Consider the following 18,304-nt stretch of genomic DNA (forward strand, 5'->3'; position numbering starts at 1 on the left):
AAGGTGGGTCAACCTGGTTCAGACCAAATTGGTACTATCCAATCACTCCTACAAAAGGTACATAGAAACCTTTCACCCACAGCAATCCAAATTTAAATAAGGTTCCAGTTCAGACTCTAGTGATGGTGGAATTAAGGAAGGGGGTGAGGTTTAAAATCTGGGTAAATGTGTGAAGGCCAAAATGATGTGGCTGGCCAACTCAAACACCTGGAGAAACACGTCGCATACGGAAACATTTTTCCCTTTATTTCCTCTCCCTCTCACTGTTACTCTCACATATACAACAAGCTAATTCACACTGTCCCCCATTCATACACACATCTGGGTTCTACCAATTGATGCTTCACACAGCTTCATTAACAGTGAAGGGCAGTTGATTCATCGCTCTTAAGTTATGGACTTATAGATAGTTTTTATCCTTGCCTATGGCAATTATTAAGATTAAAGTGAAACAAATCAGAAAATCAAAAAATACTGACAAGACAAAAACTAATGTTTTTTTAATGCTCATAAATAGAGAGATTGCTCTAAATTTCTTATCTGTGTTTAACTAAATCAAACAAATGCAATACCTTGATTAAGAAAATAATTTGTTGTTTCCTGAAGAATTTATACATTATGCCACATTAATTGATAAGATATAATACAAGACAACCAACCAAGTTTAAATTCCCTTAAATGCCTCTATAGGTACCCAAACTCCACCTCCCTGGGTAACATAAGAGCAGGCTGACCTATGCCCCCCACCCTCTGACCTGGCTCTCGGAAGGTTTGTCAGGAGGGTCCTTGTGAATGGCCATCTGGTAGAGTTTGTACACCTGGTAGGAAGCCTCGAAAGAGGCTTTGAACTGCGGGCTAGGGGGATTGGAGCGCACTAGCCTCACCTTCAAAAAGAATGTGCAGACAAAGGTTAACATTAAAATGGAAAAAAATGAAAGGTAAATGATTATAACCCTTAAAATTGGGGGGCTTATTCAAAGGAAAAAGGTAAAAGATGTGAAAAGAGCTTGTATTCACTTATTTATACTAGCCCAATATTAGTCCAGTGCTTCACCATGTTCTCAGACTTAAATTCAAGTGTAGAAATTAGTTTTGAAAGTCATGTACAAGGACATTTCCAATGAGGTTTTTGCTCTTTTCATTTCATTCATTGACACTATATGAATGTGAATTTGGTAGCTCTGCGTCACTGGGTAATTTGTACCTTAAATAATACAGCATAGATAAGCCTCGGTAAGCATTGAAATGTCACACTGACAAGGTAATCTTCCAGAGGCATTGATAAGTTGAAAAGATTTACTTTGAGCTAACAAATGAAAATTTCAATATGCCTTGTCACACTGTGACCGAATCATGAAATGGAAGAAGCCAACAAGATAAAAGAAAAAATGAGCAGGCATTGTTAAAATTACGCAAACTAAAAGAAGAAATATTCATCCACACCCACCACTTCCATTTATTTAACCATCGCTAAGAAAACTAAAAGATTTTTTCTGTGCCACATATATCACCTAACAAGACTGGAGAAATTACCGTAATCCTAAAGTTTGTTAGGCCTGGATTTTAGTGGTGTTCTCTAATTTGACCACTTGGCACCAACATAATTCAGTCAAACAGAAATTCTGGACTTAAATTTTCATTAAAAGATGAGACAAATTTTAAATTTTTCCCTGAAGCAACAATATAGCAGAGAACAGACAGCATGGAAATGAAAATTTACCACTTAGGTACGGGGGCATGAACTTAAACACAGTTTAAGAACATTCCAGACTTTCCTGCTGTTCTGATTAAGTGCTTAATTATGCTCAAATATTGACCCCTAGTGGTGCACAAATGACTAACAGCCACCAAATTACCTTACAGCCAGAGATATGACTATATACAATAATATACACACTGAAGATGTTACAGAAGTTATGAGATATAACAGCTCTTTAATACCAGAACTCTCAAAGAAGACAGAGAACATCAGTACAAAAGAGTGAATCTCCCTACTTCCATGTTGCTGTATCTAATCTGAAGCTGAACTACAGGCTTTCCATGTGGCTAGATAATGTCAGATAATGTCATCTCTCAATTGTTAATGTTGGTAAAATGTACAGTTATCCTCACTTTGCAAAGGACGAGCTTGTGTCCATGCCCACTTTGCAAAATTGCATGATATTTACAGACAAATCAAATTGAATTAATGAAGCTCGGAGGAGGTCTGAATTGTCTGGTCTCGTGAGACCTACAGACAAGAATAAGATGGTGGCTGATCAGTCAGTGCATCTGGCTCAAATCTTGGTCAAAAGCAAGGATAGTGTTACCAAACAAACCTCAGCCGAGGCCAAGGATTATTTTGCACCGTTTTGACCCCTGCCACAAGTTCATTTCCATGCTGTTTCATGCCGGCTGATCTAAGAGCTGTGGTTTTCAACGTCATCAGAAGGGTAACACGACATGGTCTGTGCAGTGTGGCTGTCATTTGATTGAGATTTATACGGGGAAAATGATTTTTCCACTCTGCTGTGGCCAAGTCTCTGTGCACGCAAACACATGGTGAAGTCACTGGAGTTAGGAGAGGGCTCAGTTTGAATCCAACTGAAGACAAAACATTATTATGAAGACCCAAAACAGCTGTAATCAATACAAAAGCCAACGTACAGAATTTACTGGTCACTGTGCTCACCTCAAGGCGATGGGCAGAGTTGTTCATCAGTGATTCACTAATGAAATCTTCCAGAGGTTTTGGTTGGTTGGTCTGGGTGGGAGCATGTGATAGAGAAGAGACAACTGCATCAGCATTGTGCCTCTCCTGCTCTTTCTGAAGACGACGCTCTTTTCTCAATTCTTTGGCTTTACGGCACGGTGGCCGGTTTGCATCAGCACCGGCCCCTGCAGAGAGAAAAGAAAGATAAAGGACAAGGTAGAGATTCAAAGGATTCTTAAGTAAACCTAAGGAACCCACATAGCACTGGGCTTTTAATGTAATTATTTGGTTTAGCTGAGAGAATATCCCTTTAGGCTCAGCCTATTAGCTACATAACAAAAAGCACGTAACAATATTTATTTTCTGATGATAAAAGCATTTTCAGGTTATATCCCAATTGTTAAATTGATGTAAGAAGACTGAATTTAATGCATACCATTAAAAGAGATGAGATTGTAACATGCGCCATTATGCTCTTTAAAGAAATCATGACCCAGCAACTTAATCTCCCTTCATTTCCCACTCTTTATTCCTCTTCTTATCCTTGCAATTCCTCCTCCTCCTTCCCTAAAACGTCTCTGGTCAGCGGCCAAGCCCTCAAGCCCTGCACAGGCATCTCATGTCAACGGTTTACACACCCAAATCCAGTATGTAGAAATAAGGAAACAAAAACCATTCCTACTTGTCCTATTAGCAGCCACCACCACCAGTGCACTTACCAACGTTAGTGTTTTGAGGAAAAGAAGCCATAGACCCGAGCAAGTCTGACGGCAGGGAGGTGGGTGGGGGAATTCTGATGCTAACCGAGGTTGTTAAACTTGTCTTATAATCACATTGCTACATCCTGTGGTCCTTTCTAAATGTTCCTGTTTGTTTTGGTCTAAATGTGCTCATTTTAATTTAGACAAACTTTATTAAAAAAAAAAAAAAAGTGTGCTATCCTTGAGCATAAATAAAGACCATATCTTGATGAATAGAGCACATTGAGGTTTACTTGCAGTTTACTCTGTGTTGACTGGGATCAGTATGCGAGGGCATCAGAAAATCACCAAAACAAGCTCTTTCAAATTCTAAGAGATGCCTTCTGCTTGTGATGAGAGAGAGGCTCTCTTTCACAGCATCCAATGTCATGTACACAAAACACAAACCAGGAAAGCTACAACCGTCCCAGCTCCTTCCATGCACACCTCCCTCCACATTATTGTTTACTTTGTTAGAATTTTTGCTTTTGACAGCTCTGAGGCTAGATGCCAGCTGATATTCTTGGAATAATAAAATGAGCAAAATTATTCATCAGCTCTCTAAACATTAATACTTTAGGGGATTCTAGAGTGACCAAATAGTTTTCCTTTCCCAATGAACATTGAGGACAAGGCTGGATATTCATGAAAACAACACAAACAAATCACAATGAGAGGAAAAGTTCATCACACTGACTGAAGCACTAATTTATTAACCAAGACCATCCTTTCCATTGTGCCCCTTTAATCTCTAACTAATGTATTCCAGCACAGAGTTTCTCCATCTCACATATACACAATGTATACTCCAGAGGATAGAATATGAACATTAGACCTGACAGATCAGTTCCTGTGGACATAAGATGCTCCTGGTCGAGCACTTAACACTTCATTTAAGCAAATATATCTGTCTTATGTGAATGCATCTACTGACACAAAATAAATTCTCTGTAGGAGGGGGATGATCTGTGATTAGTCACTAAAATATTATTATACAGGAGGTTGTGATACAGAACAATTTTACTGTGGGAAGTGTCCTGTGTCCCACTGTTACATCTGCCAAATTATCCTCTGTTAAATGCCTTCAGTCTTTTCATTTTGGCTAAGACACCATGCTAATACATCAACTGCAACATATAAGGACAATACACAAAATGACACTACTGTGTTGCAGAAACTGTGTTGACCCTAACCTAGTAAGTTATTTCTCTGCTAATAAGTCACTTCAAATAAAAGCTCTGTGGGTCCGCAAAATACTATTTGTAAATTAAAACTTTTAACCTGAGTTATTAACCTGAAAGGGCAGAACATCTAGAACCGTTCCTGTCTGCCTTTTGAGCTTGTTTAAGCAAGCTCTAATGCCAAATGCCATAAAGCATTTCAGTCATAAACTTGGACAAAGATGTGTCCAGGTGTTTTCTGGTGGAGGTGAACAAGAGGGGAGAACCACTTGCTCTATGAAGTAAACCTTCCTCACTTTCTGAAACGGCTTCTCAGTTCAGACAGCCTGAAGAAGAGAATGGCGCTAACGCAGGTGTAAGAGAACAGGAGAGCAGTGGTATGGCTGAGAACTTCTCTCTAGGTTAATTTCAGAAACTATGCCAACAGCATGTAGTACTACTCTAACAGGTAGCCCTATTGGTTGGTTAATGAGCTGATAAGAAAAGAGAGTCAAAACACAAACAGCGGCCCAAAGTACTAATTCCTGCACTTGTCATGGGAGTTGTTTATTCAGTAATGTGATCTGGCTGTGAGGATTTGTGGAGAGTCAAAAGAAGAACATTACAGATTAGAAAAAAAACAAACTTGACCGAGAGGACACTGGATTCTTTCACTCGGAACCCTGAACCATCTTACAGAGTGAATATGGACATCTTGTGGCAAAAAAAAACACTACCGAGTTTGAACGCAAAACCAAACAGCATTTAGAATGCAAGATTAAGAGAATGGTAACCCAACTATTCTTGTATTTGTTGTTTCATTGCATATCTTACCTGGCTTAGGAGCTGTAGCTGCTGCTCTCTCATCCTGAATAGGTTTTGGATCTTTTCTCACTGTTTCTGAACTGGTAGGCACAATATCAGTAACTTGGTTCCGAAACTCTGTGATAGTTGGACGGACTTCTACCTCCTTCTGAAAGTTTGTGCTGGTGCTGCAGCTTATTTCAGAATGGCACATTTTAGTCAGTCCCTGTGTGCCCATTTCTTCACTCACAGATTCCATTGGCTCACCTACAAAGCACAACGTGGAAATCAAAAACATTGTTTTTAATCTTGTTCAGGCCAAAATAGACTTGCACCCATGCACCTTGGCGGTTCATCCATCCAATCTAACCACATGGATGGCTGAAAATTGTGTTTTAGAAAATGGGCATGCCCTCACCCTCATGTGGTTCTTTGGGCAGTTCGCCCTGGGAAATGAATTTGTTCATCTTCTTTAAAATTTTCTTGTGAGACTTGGAAGGCTGGAATTTCAGTGCATGGCATCTACAGAGAGATCAAAAGTTTATTCGTATAATATACATATAAAACAATTCTGTTTTTATAACATATGCAGCCATTTAGAAAAAATAGACTTAATAATACCAGGTAATTATATGTTGTGAATATAGGCAGTTCTGAGGTTAAATAAATCAGAAGCATTGGGGGGTAAGCTATCATTACCTGATAGCGTACTGTGGACAACAGGTCTTGTCCATAGTGGGTTTATAGACATATTTTCCACTTCTGGAAAGAGAGGAATAATTAACCTTCTCCAAAAGACATGTAGGATGTAATTTCTTTGAATACTTGGAGAGGAAAGTTAGTCCAGCTAACCTTCTCCAGCCTCGATCTATAAGGTCTTGGTAGTCCTGTACAGTCATTGTGTGAGACCACATCCCTGTAGAACACAAGAGGGAAGATGACAATTGGAAATAAAGTAAAATAAGTTGGAAATAAATATTAAGATCCTTCCATTTTTTTACATTTTGTTACAATATGTTGCAACCTTAAAATAAACCTTAAAAATATTCTATCAATCTAGTCAATAGTAGGAGATATTTGAGTGGGTTCTACCAGGGCTCTAGCTGGGACATTAGTGACCTTTGTCATCTTGTCTGTACGTTTAAAGTCATCGTTTTGTTTGAAGGTTGAACCTTCAACCCCAGTCTGATCTCCTGAGTGGTCCGGTTTTCAATAAATTTATTTCGAGGCCAAAAAAAAAAAAAAAAAAATCACTCTTGGGTTCATTAGTCAAGGCAATCTTGTCTCTCACAATCCTAAGGTGCTTTCAGGTGGGATTAGATTGAGGAGAAGATTCTATGTGGACACTCTCCCATAAAGCTCAGAATGGTTGAGCTGCAGTGACAGTTGACCTTCTGAACTTTCTTCTGACCTTCTGTCCCATCTGCACTCATCTCACTTTGGCTCTCAGCACGAATAACCACCGGGGTATTGGTCAAGTCGCTTCTACTTTTCCAAAAGATTGGTCAGTTTTCTCAGAAAGGAGGTAGTTTCATGCTTCATTTATTATAGTGATGAAGGCCAATGTGTTCTTGGGAACCTTCAATGTTGCAGAAACATTTTTGTAGCCTTTCCCAGATCTGTGCATGAATAAAATCTTGTCGCTGACCTCTGAAGGCAGTTCTTTTGACCTCATGGTTTTTGCAGGTCTGAGACAATTTTATAGAGAGCTGTGTGTCAAATTATGTCAGATTGATTGAATTCACCATAGATGTCTCCAGTCAAGGTATAGAAACATCTCAAAGATGGTCAAGAGATATAGAAGAATCCCACAGTTAAAGCTTAAATTCTGGGGTAACACAGAGTTACACGTAATGAGATTTTTTTTTTTAAAGCAACTTTCCAAATTCAAATTTTACCTACACACAGTATATAATACACTGCTCAAAAAATTAGAGGAACACTTCAAAAACACATCAGATCTAAATGATCTTGAATATCTTTCCTGATCAAAAGTAGGTAATGTTTTAGTAACAAAATGATGCCACATAATTTGATAGAAATGAAAATGATCACCCTATAGAGGGGGGGGAAATCAAAGACACCCCAAAAATGAAAGTGAAAAAATTATGCAGCAGACTGGTCCATTTTGCCAAAATGTCATTGTAGCAACTCAAAATGATTCTCAGTAGTTTGTGTGGCCCCCATATGTTTGTATGCATGCCAGACAACGTCGGGACATGCTCCTAATGAGACATCAAATGGTGGCCTGGGGGATCTCCTCCCAGATCTGGACCAGGGCATCACTGAGCTCCTGGACAGTCTGAGGATCAACCTGGCGGCGCTGGATGGACCTAAACATAATGTCCCAGAGGTTTTCCATTGGGTTTAGGTCAGGTAAACGTGGGGGCCAGTCAATGGTATCAATTCCTTCATTCTCCAGGAACTGCCTGCATACTCTAGCCACATGAGGTCGGGCATTGTCGTGGACCAGGAGGAACCCAGGTCCCACTGCACCAGCGTAGGTTCTGACAATAAGTCCAAGGATTTCATCCCGATACCTAATAGCAGTCAGGGTGCCATTATCTAAACTGTAGAGGTCTGTGCGTCCTTCCAGGGATATGCCTCTTCAGACATCACTGACCCACCACCAAACCGGTCATGCTGAATGATGTTGCAGGCAGCATAAAGTTCTCCACGGCATCTCCAGACCCTTTCACGTTTGTCGCGTGTGCTCAGGTTGAACCTGCTCTCATCAGTGAAGAGCACAGGGTGCCAGTGGCGTAGTTGCCAATTCTGGTGGTCTATGGCAAATGCCAATCGAGCTCTACGGTGCCGGGCAGTGAGCACAGGGCCCACTACAGGACGTCGGGCCCTCAGGCCACCCTCATGGAGCCTGTTTCTGATTGTTTGGTCAGAAACATTCACACCAGTGGCCTGCTGGAGGTCATTTTGTAGGGCTCTGGCAGTGCTCATCCTGTTCCTCCTTGCACAAAGGAGCAGATACCGATCCTGCTGAGGGTTTAAGGACCTTCTACGGCCATGTCCAGCTCCCCTGGATTAAATATCTGTCTCCTGGAATCTCCTCCATGCTCTTGAGACTGTGCTGGGAGACACAGCAAACCTTCTTGCAACGGCACGTATTGATGTGCCATCCTGGAGGAGTTGGACTACTTGTGCAACCTCTGTAGCATCCAGGTACCGCACCATGCCATCAACAGCGATGTTGATCCAAGCCAAATGAATAACTACAGCAGTAGAAAGTCAGTCAGTAAAATATCAGCCAAAAGAGATGAGGAGGGGAAAAAGTATCAGTGGCCTCAACCCTGTTTTGGGGGCCATCTCATTGTTGTCCCTCTGATGCACCTGTTGTTGATTTCATTAACAACAAAGCAGCAGAAACTGATTAACAACCCCCTCTGCTACTTAACTGACCAGATCAATATCCCAGAAGTTTGACTGATATGTTGCTATACTCTGATTAAAAAGTGTTCCTCTAATTTTTTGAGCAGTGTACATTATTATGCTTCTAATTTTGCCTTACCACAGCATAGACAGTCATCAATTTGTCATAATTTAAGCATCAACTGATATTTTTAAAAGGTGTACTGCATTGTGTAAATGGATTCTAAGTAATTAATGTACTAATTCAAGGGATTTGTGGTGTAAAAACAAATATTCACAGCAAGTAAAAGTAAGTGAAGAGTGCCATGAACGTGGCTGTTAGTCCAGCTGCCTTCAGTGTATAACAGACACGCGTTTTCCTAAAACAGTTCAAAAGGACAAAGCAGTGTTACTGGTAAGGGTAGGCATTGTCTTCAGCAGTGTAGGCTCACATTTGATCTGTGTCTCATTGCTGACAGGATATGTAGATAAATCTCAGTCAATCTTTCGTTGTTTCCTTGTTACCGTTTTGAATTGCTCATTTCTTTTTGTAGTGAGTGAGTTTAAGTTTTTAATAAGATAGATTGACAGCATGATATGAATTTAGTGACAAACATGTTTTACTACAGGTTAATATCGAAGTACTCTTTGTGCATTGACCTTTGTGCATCCAATAACCCTTCAAGCAATAACCCCTGCCATGACCACATGATGTAACCTTTCCAGATTAGCATGCTTATCTTCCTCTGGATTAAGGCGCAATTCTACAACCTCCACTTGACTACAGGAACAGCCTGATTCCAAATAACCTGTCTCACATGCACACTTACAAATACTGCCAATTTGTGCCACAAAATGCTTTCATATTTTATATTGATGGATCTGTCAAAATCCAAATTCTAAAAACCAATGCACATGGGGAAGGGAACATTTTCCATGTAAATGCGGTGAGATGCGTTAAAAACGGCAGTTTGTTGATTGTTGTTTGTTTTTTCTTCTCTTCTGGAATATTAGGAAATCTGAAGTCTCCTCTAATTTTTCAACATGTGAATTCACTATTATACTATATGTACTATACTGTCCATATGCTTTTGGGGTATTTAAATCATGAAAGTTCGCATCCTTACTGATACGTAACTACTGTCAGTTTAAACAAATAAGGCAAACTGCTCTTTCTGGTCGGGATCATCAACCCTGGTTTCCTGTTCTCACTTTACACTGCTGCTAAAGCATGCTAGCACGGATAAAATATGCTCCGTTAAGATGCCATAGGCCATAGGAAGTTTCCATAGGCTTTCTTGTCTAGATTAAATATTAATCTAGAACAATTAGGGAATACGCTTCTTTTCTACGTTAGAAAATGTGATCCATATTATGTTAAGAGTTAAATGACATGCACTCGGAACGTTTTTTGGAAGTAAACTAAATTGCCCTTTTTCAGGGTAAAAACAGATTTAAGAAGAGTTTATTGTGAAAGAGATTGTGACGACATTATTATCTAACCCAGTAAAATCTGATTTCTTTCCAGCCAGAAGACTAGGCTAGCTAGTTTGTTAGCAGAGAGCAATTAGCGATTGCGGCAAGACTCCGTGTTTTATTATTCACTTACCATGAGAGAAGTTGCTCTTTTCATTTTTACAGTAACCACAACGGTGTCCTTCATCACCTCCGAAGTATTCTACTATTGTATAGGACATATTTCCTGCCATTTTTATTATCTAGACGACAGCTAACTTCAGCCGGTATCGCAGATAAGTCCTGCTTTCCAAGCCCCGCCCACAACGCCAGACGTCACCAGCGCAGTGTTTTTCAGGTTGAAATTCTAAAAGTCCGGAATCAGAATTAGGTTTTTTGTGGTTATAAGCGTAGAAATCACAAATGTCCACGACTGAGTTGTCATTATTTTCCAATTGTGTTCTTGTTTAAATTTATTTTTGATTCCAAAAGTAATTTAGTAATTTAAATGTCCAAGTTAAATAAAATCTATTTCTGTTCCTGCTTTTAATGGAGCTTATAGGGCTTTAAAATGAAAATGAATGAGTGCATGATGGGCTAAGGCTTTGTAAGACAATAACAATTTAACCTACTACTAGTTACTTAAATGCAATTAATTACTCAAATGCCAATGCCCATATACTAAAAATGTTTTCTAAATGAGAGATATCACTATGTAGAAATTTTAGTACAGTTTGTGATAAGACCAACACAATTATATGTAAAGAGCTGTACACAAGTAATTTGTGCAAAGGTCAGCAAAACTAACTTGAACTGACATCAAAGCACAATCAATGGAGTACATTTAGACAGGAGGTTGTATGTAGAAAAATACATTATAAAATCACAGTTGGGCAATTGATTCAGGTTTTTCTCTGTACATTTGCCATCTGTAATATATAAAGCATAAAACAGATTTTATTTCTTTTTTAGTCATAGAACACTGACCAAACTTCATTGGTTATGGAATATTTGAAATTTAGGCACAGGTTCACTAACTTACTTTTCCAGGAAATGCTGCATGAGTGGACAATGTGTGGAAGTGATATGCACAAACTTAATGGTTCTGAGGCTCTAACAGCAGACCAATACTGTCTGTTTAGACATCTGTGTAGATGTCAAAAACTGGCAGGGAACTCTTTGGTCAGACATCTAATTAAAGCTCCCCTGGGGAACAGGGATATTTTCATGAAGGTATTTCATGCTGCCCTGCTCAGAGAAGTCTGCCACTGTATGCCCATCTCCACGGAGCACCCATTTGGTGGTCAGAAGCCCCTCCAATCCCACTGGGCCTCTGGCGTGAATCCGTGCAGTACTTATACCAACCTCAGCTCCTGTAATATGATCAAACAGAAAACTGGCTTAACAGATTTCAATAACACATTGTGATAAACTGACACTTCACCTACCTAAACCAAAGCGGTACCCATCAGCAAAGCGACTGCTAGCATTCCAAAATACACAGGCACTATCCACCTGCTGTAGGAACTGTTCTGCTCTCTCTTCATTTTCCGTAATAATGACATCAGTGTGGGCGCTGCCGTATTTATGGATGTGATCCACAGCATCCTGCATGCTGTCTACTACCTCAATGCAGCACTCCAGATCTCCATACTCTGTCCGCAGAGACTTCACTTCAGAAGGGCTAAAAGTTAAATACGATGCAAACTGTGGTCCAGCGTGGATTTTAACCTGGGTGGGAGAGTTTTTCAGCAGATGCTTATAAGTAAAGAGAATAGCCCTTTCCTGAATGAAAGGACTGATCAAACTGCTGTGCTTTTTGCTCTGTACTAAAGTATGAAGTGTCAGTGTATTCTCCTTACATGGTCTGCTCTCAGTGTATCAATGATCTGATCAAACATGGGCGTTCGAAGAAAATCTTTGTGAATAAGGAGGGTCTCCATAGCATTGCAGGCTGCAGGGTAGTCACATTTGGAATCTCTGACTGAGAATGAAACACAGGTTAGTGAATGTAATATTTTCACTTATCTCAGCATGTTAAAACTCTCAACCTGTGGTCATTTGGTAATATCCAATGGACATTCTTCAAATAAAATCTGATATTGTTGTTTGGCTGACATAAACAAGAACAGCTGGTTAAGACAAAAATCACATACCAACGCTAATGGCTTTGTCAATGCTGGCTTCACTGTCTATGTAAACATGGCAGATTCCCTCGCTGTGTCCCAGAACAGGAATTCCTTTGGCTGCTGTTTGAATATCTCGGACCAACTCCGATGAGCCTCTTGGTATGATCAGGTCGATCAACTTGTCCAGTCTGCAAAGGTCCTCAACTTCTTCTCGTGTGCTCACCTACAAAAGGGAGATTTTGCACATGAGAACCTTCATTAAAGCTTGAAGTTTAACCACTAGTTTTAAAAAAGTTTTTAAGTCTTACAAGCTGAATAGCATCTGCCACTCCATGCATGGAAAGGGCTTCCTGAGTGAGCTGATGCAGGATTTTGTTGGTGTTCGAAGCTTCTTTACCACCTTTCAGTAGCAAAGCATTACCACTGGCAATTGCCAAAGCAGAAACCTTCAACACAATGTATGAAAATTATCTATTCATCAAGAAACTATAAATACTACAGTTGCAAGTGAAATTCCCTGTTGATCGAATGTTGACTGACCTGCGGGAGACAGTCAGGACGTGACTCAAAGATGACAAGCAACACGCCAATGGGTACTGTGATCTGTTCCAGCTCCAGGTTGTTGGCCACCCTCGTCCTCCTCAGCACCCGACCCACACTGTCTTTGGAGGACACAGAAAGCTGACGGAGACCAATGGCGAGACTGTTCAGCTTGGCAGAGGACAGACTCAGGCGGTTGATCAGGGCCTGAGAAAAATGACCTGTGGAGGCAACAAAAAAGAATAAAAACCCATCCTACTACCAACACATTGGACTCTGGGGTTCTGTATGTTAAGTTAATTAGCGGGTTTTCTGTATACCGGATAATGTTGCTAACTCCATGTCTCTTTTGTTGGCACTGAGGATCTCATCTTTTGTTTCTGTAAGCAGCTCAGCAAGACGACAGATTATCTCTCCTCTCTGGAAGAACAAATGAACAATGCAACATAGATTTTTGACAAAGACTTTTTAAAATGACTTTAAAGTAAACCTAATGTAATAAATGCAGACTAGCCATTTCAATAGAGACCTGATGACATTATAATGAAGACTAAAATAATTTGGGCTACATGAGTGAATTGTTTTCATACTGCATATATATTATCTTTGAATATCCATAGACCACATTAAGGGGAAGAAATTCACTTGATCTGGGTGCAGGAAGGCCAGGGTCCTGCCTGCATGGCGAGCCATCTCTGCCTGCTGCTCCACAGTTGGACCTGAATAAGCAAATCAATCAGATTGGCATTAAAAACAAAAAAAATAAATTACAGTCACCCAGTGGAGCATCAGTCCCCAATGACTACACTCAGTACCTGCCGGTTTGACTTCAGAAAAAAAAGTACCGACTTTCTTCCCTTCTACGATATCTGTGATGACATGGCCCGTGACTTTAGGATGTGTGCCGTTGGCAATGACTACAGACGTCCCACCCTGCAGTGCCCAAAGTGCCGCTTTCACCTGAGGCAGACAACATTAAAAACGATACTGTACATTTCTTCTGATATAAACAAGCAGGTTTAGGTTTGAAAATTAGGGGCTTACTTTTGCTTCCATACCACCAAGGCCCAGTCTGGACTTGGTGCCATAGGTAATTGATTGCTGATCTCCAGGATAGAATATATCAATAAGCTTGGAATTATCTGTTCCCGGGGGACTGTTGTATAAACCTATAAAAACAAAAGCAAGAAATTGACCAGAAAAGCCAGACACTACAATGTTTGCCCATTACAGAATAAAGAATATAGGTACAACAAAGACAATATATGTCAATATATGTTGTTGTACACACATATCATGTGCCAGTTGCTGATGGTATTGCATTAGATCATTTTCAGATGAAATTTATTCTGGTTTAACATGAGTCCCAAGAACGATAACAAGACCAATGGAATAAACCTTGGACATGAAAAGAATCAGCAAGGGCAAAGGAAAGCTCTGGTCACAGGAGTTGAGTTATGTTGATTTTTGTTATTTCCTTTTTCTGTTTGTACTTTTATGCATGTTTTATGAATTAAAATTCTATTTATTTTACCATTTTGCAGTTTGTTGAGTATACTTATCAAGCAGTTTTTGTCTTTGTGAAGCATTTAATAATGAATACAATTTTGCATAAAATGAACACAATGTAAATGTATTTACTACTTAATGCTTTAAATCAATCCACTAATGTGTGGGGATTTCTGTACCTTCAACATCAGAAAGGGCAATAAGGAGGTCTGCTTTCATTTCAACAGCAAGCCGTGCAGCCAAGCTATCATTATCTTTGATGCTAATTACCTGAAATATAAACAGAATAACAAACACTGTTAATGTATTGTTAATATTATACATGCTATTATTATGTAAACAATGCGATATATATATGTATGTATGTATGTATGTGTGTGCGTGTGTGTGTGTGTGTCTGTGTGAATATACATTACTATTATTGCTATTTTTATTTTCATGCCATATTTCTTTCTATTATATTTGGGAATTTGAGCACTGTAATGCAACAAGAATAATACATATACATAATATAATAATAATCCATCATAAACCAAGCTCACTTGGGGACAAAGTACTGAAGACTCACTTCAAGGAACAAGAGAATAAGTTTACGCAAGTACTTCCATTGACTGCTACTTCTTCTAAATAGATTTTTCAAGCAAAGTATGTACTTTTATTTGCTACAATTGTGTCAAAACACCACAACACGTGTTTCTCAACCAAATTCCAAGAAACAGATGCTTCTGAATTTGGTGTAGGGAAGTATCAACTTGCTGCTACATGCTGTGTTATTATGCAGATCTACTGTCTTAAAATGGCTGTTTTACAGACCAAAACTTTACATAGCAAAGCATAAAGTTAAACTGGTGTGTTTAGAGGTGGTATTTCACACAGTACTCACATTTACCCCCTGCAGGTCACTGTTGGGAACAGTTGGTGCAACAACAGCATCATTGGTGTTGATAATGGGAACAATGTTCATTCGCAGCAGTTCATGAAGGGTGCTGTTCAAGTTACGACGCTTCTGCTCATCGTGAAAATCCAGATTGGTGACCAAAATCTGCAGAAAAAAGAAAGAAAGCATTAAACTGCATTTTTCCCCATGTCTGAAACACTTCAAAGTGTTTTATTTTGTGATTTAAAATGTATCAATACCTGTGCCGTGCAAGTACTGTACTGGGTAAACATAGCTTCATACAAAGCCATCAGACCACTCTGCCCAGCAGCTGCGCAGGCCCTTGCCTCCAAAACTGGAACTGTCTGAAATAAAAATAATTTAGAAACACGCTAATACATTTCTGCAAATGAATGTATGTTATGTTGTGTTATATCTTCTGTTAAAATGCATTAATAGAATGGACTCGCCATGTCTTTGAGTCGGTTCTGTCCAGAATGCAAGGCCTGCCTAACGCTCTGAGATAGCAGAATTTCATGTCTCAATCTCTGTTTTCCAAATGCTACAGCACCACTGGTCACAATCATCATCTCTCTGCCTTGATTCTGCAGCATGGCAACCTGGCAAGGCAAAAATGGCATACATTCAAGCTCTCAAAACTAGGAGTATGAAGCCACATATGAAACATGTTTGGACAGATGTTAATAAAAATTACAATAGCAGTTTTTCAATGTGACATTACCTGCTCCACTATGGAGGCCAGTCTTCCCAGTGCGAGGCCGCATTCATCTCGAGTAACAACAGCACTTCCTAGCTTTACCACAATGCGTTTAGCCTGCTTTAACTCACTGCGATGGGCAAAAGACTTCCCATGAGAACGTGGGAGTGAGTCTGCAATGCATAATATTGCATATACAGTAAGTCGGCAAGGTGATATGATAGTATCACAGTGGTGAGATCAAAATACTAACATGAAAGAAGCCGGTGGGACCCTTACATTTTGCCTGGGAATATGATCTGAGGGATACTGGACAGACATTTGACTGCCTGATTCTAGATGGCAGGTTGGAACAAGAGGTCAGCCTAGCAAACATGGCAATAATACCTTAGGAGAGCTGTAATAAACATAATCAGAACAGATCAACAGATGGAAAAAAAATAACATTTTACTAGGAAAATTCAGTGTGGAAGCAGAACTATGCTTCACAAATGTTGCTGCTGCCTATGAGTTATAAATCATTGTATAAAGAATGGATGTACAATATTTTAAAAAGCCTATATCTAACACAGAAAGGACCAAAAAGAACTGAAGACTTTTAAAACAGTAACATGTGAACACAAAAAAGGTTTCTAACAAGGTGACAAGGCAAATATTGAATCATACTGAAACATATTGAATTCAGAAAACATTAAAACAAATACTATAAAATCCAAACGACACTTAAACTATCCAATAACTTTCAGAGCAGGTTTGAATAAAGCCCAAAGCATGTTAACATTATTCCCAGTGATATCAAACTGCATTCATTGCTTTTGAGTATGACATCGGTGCTTCTATCATTGCTTCCTATTTTAGTTTGCGAATACAAAGTGTACAAGTGAATACAATCACAAATAGAACAAAGCCAATGGGGTGGGTGGGTGTGTGTGTGTGTGTGTGTGTGTGTGTGTGTGTGTGTGTGACGATAAAATGAAAATGTGTAAATTCTCCATCAAAACAGAGCAGGGTTAGCTGAAGCTAGCTAGCATTAGCTGTTCCACACAACCTGGCGTGCCTGGTCTTGACAAAAAAAAAATTAGAACGAATTGAGTTAATAAAAAACGTATCTTACAAGCTGTGAAAAACAAAGAGAACCAAGACTGGACTGGACTAGGACACGGACACTTGGCTGGTTGGTGCGGCAATACTGCCACATCCACACGCTGAACGCTGAATGGGTAGTACTGCAATTTAGCCATTCAACAATAGCGAGTGCGTAAGTGTATGTACGCATAAATCACTCTTTATGCTGTTAATACGCTTCTTACGTACGCAAAATAGTACATTCTGGTGGACAATATAGCTTCGCAGCCGCAGTATTTTACAAACACACTTTCGTGCCGACACGCCGATTTTAATAATATGTCTTTGAAGCATTTTTGTACGTATGTAATTTTAGAGAGAAATACCCCAAAAAAATGCACATCGAAAACTCAAAGTAAACCGATCTTATATTTACATTTAAGAAAACCTTATACATTTTTTTTTTTTTGCAAATGCTTGTAAAGAAAACATTTCTGTACTTCTGTCTTACTTCAGTCCAGAACGAAGGCACAGTTTGTTTAAAGTTTTTCAGTAATCAGATTATTGAATCATACTAGTTGATTAAGATAGTCAAAATAGTTAATTTCAATAGTACCAGTGCTGGATTGTGTTGTCTCAGGAAAGTCAGTGGTTTGGAACTGATATTTTGAAGGTGGAAATCATTATCAGTAATTTGATACAGGATGCACGAGATTGCTGCGAGAGGCCTGTGAAACTTTCATGAGCAGTACACATACATTGAGCTGTGAGATGAAGACAAGATGGAGACCATTGAAGACGCTTTCAGATGCCCACCAAATGTGCCAGTACATCTTCACAGATCCTGTGTATAACTGCCATCGGTGGCCACCGGGACTGGTCTGACCAGGGATGCCTCTCTGCCAGGCTCATGCCCAACTGCGTCAGAAGAGGTCTATTTTGAGATCAACAGTTATGGAGGTAAATGAGGAAGCCGCTGTCCCTGAAGTGCAGGGAGCACCACAATGAGCTCAAGCTCTTTTGTATGGAGCATAAGGTCCCTGTTTGTGGATCCTGGTTGGGATGCACAAGAACCACAAAGCAGCTCAACTCCATGAAGCCTGTGCAGATTACAAGGTAAATATGACTTAAGTATGTGTGCCTTGTGTTTTTAATATTGGCTCATTCAAATGTATCTCAATATGGGAATTTAATGGCCAAAGAACTTCTTACGATTGTGTGTTCAGAACATATTAGAGCTCAATATAAACAA

The 18,304-nt window shown here is 39.6% G+C and overlaps 2 protein-coding genes across 14 annotated transcripts in view; both read right to left on the bottom strand.

Annotated features, from left to right (window-relative positions):
* The window catches only part of LOC101073436 (arginyl-tRNA--protein transferase 1), a 56,926-nt gene extending 46,152 nt beyond the window's left edge, over positions 1-10,774 (bottom strand). For 9 of the 12 annotated variants that reach the window (XR_003888318.1, XR_003888317.1, XR_003888319.1 and 6 more), the window contains exons 1-7: positions 10,369-10,774; positions 6,249-6,312; positions 6,096-6,158; positions 5,815-5,918; positions 5,427-5,663; positions 2,672-2,877; positions 756-884 (exon numbers count right to left, since the gene is read on the bottom strand). Coding sequence is in view for 9 of the 12 variants with exons in the window: in XM_003963698.3 (XP_003963747.1) it covers positions 756-884; positions 2,672-2,877; positions 5,427-5,663; positions 5,815-5,918; positions 6,096-6,158; positions 6,249-6,312; positions 10,369-10,468 (903 nt within the window). In the remaining 3 variants the exon portion in view is untranslated. The remainder of the gene's footprint in view (positions 1-755; positions 885-2,671; positions 2,878-5,426; positions 5,664-5,814; positions 5,919-6,095; positions 6,159-6,248; positions 6,313-10,368) is intronic. The other 3 variants (XM_011602884.2, XM_011602883.2, XM_011602880.2) reach the window with 1 other exon arrangement.
* A 379-nt stretch (positions 10,775-11,153) lies between these two features.
* LOC101073205 (delta-1-pyrroline-5-carboxylate synthase-like) lies at positions 11,154-18,231 on the bottom strand. 2 transcript variants are annotated; one of them, XM_029835591.1, is made up of 17 exons: positions 17,811-18,231; positions 16,267-16,384; positions 16,012-16,160; positions 15,740-15,889; positions 15,530-15,634; positions 15,276-15,434; positions 14,572-14,662; positions 13,928-14,052; positions 13,699-13,843; positions 13,529-13,602; positions 13,204-13,303; positions 12,884-13,104; positions 12,652-12,789; positions 12,371-12,566; positions 12,077-12,198; positions 11,663-11,945; positions 11,154-11,587 (listed from the first exon to the last, which is right to left on the bottom strand). In XM_029835591.1, exons 2-17 carry the CDS (start codon positions 16,361-16,363, stop codon positions 11,406-11,408), a joined length of 2,337 nt encoding a protein of 778 aa, XP_029691451.1. In that variant the 5' UTR covers positions 16,364-16,384; positions 17,811-18,231; the 3' UTR covers positions 11,154-11,405. The 2 variants fall into 2 exon arrangements, with proteins under 2 accessions (XP_029691451.1, XP_011601187.1); XM_011602885.2 differs by having other exon boundaries at positions 17,102-18,231.
* Positions 18,232-18,304: the final 73 nt, after the last annotated feature.

Source organism: Takifugu rubripes, chromosome 4, assembly GCF_901000725.2.
Source record: "Takifugu rubripes chromosome 4, fTakRub1.2, whole genome shotgun sequence".
Classification (NCBI taxonomy): domain Eukaryota; kingdom Metazoa; phylum Chordata; class Actinopteri; order Tetraodontiformes; family Tetraodontidae; genus Takifugu; species Takifugu rubripes.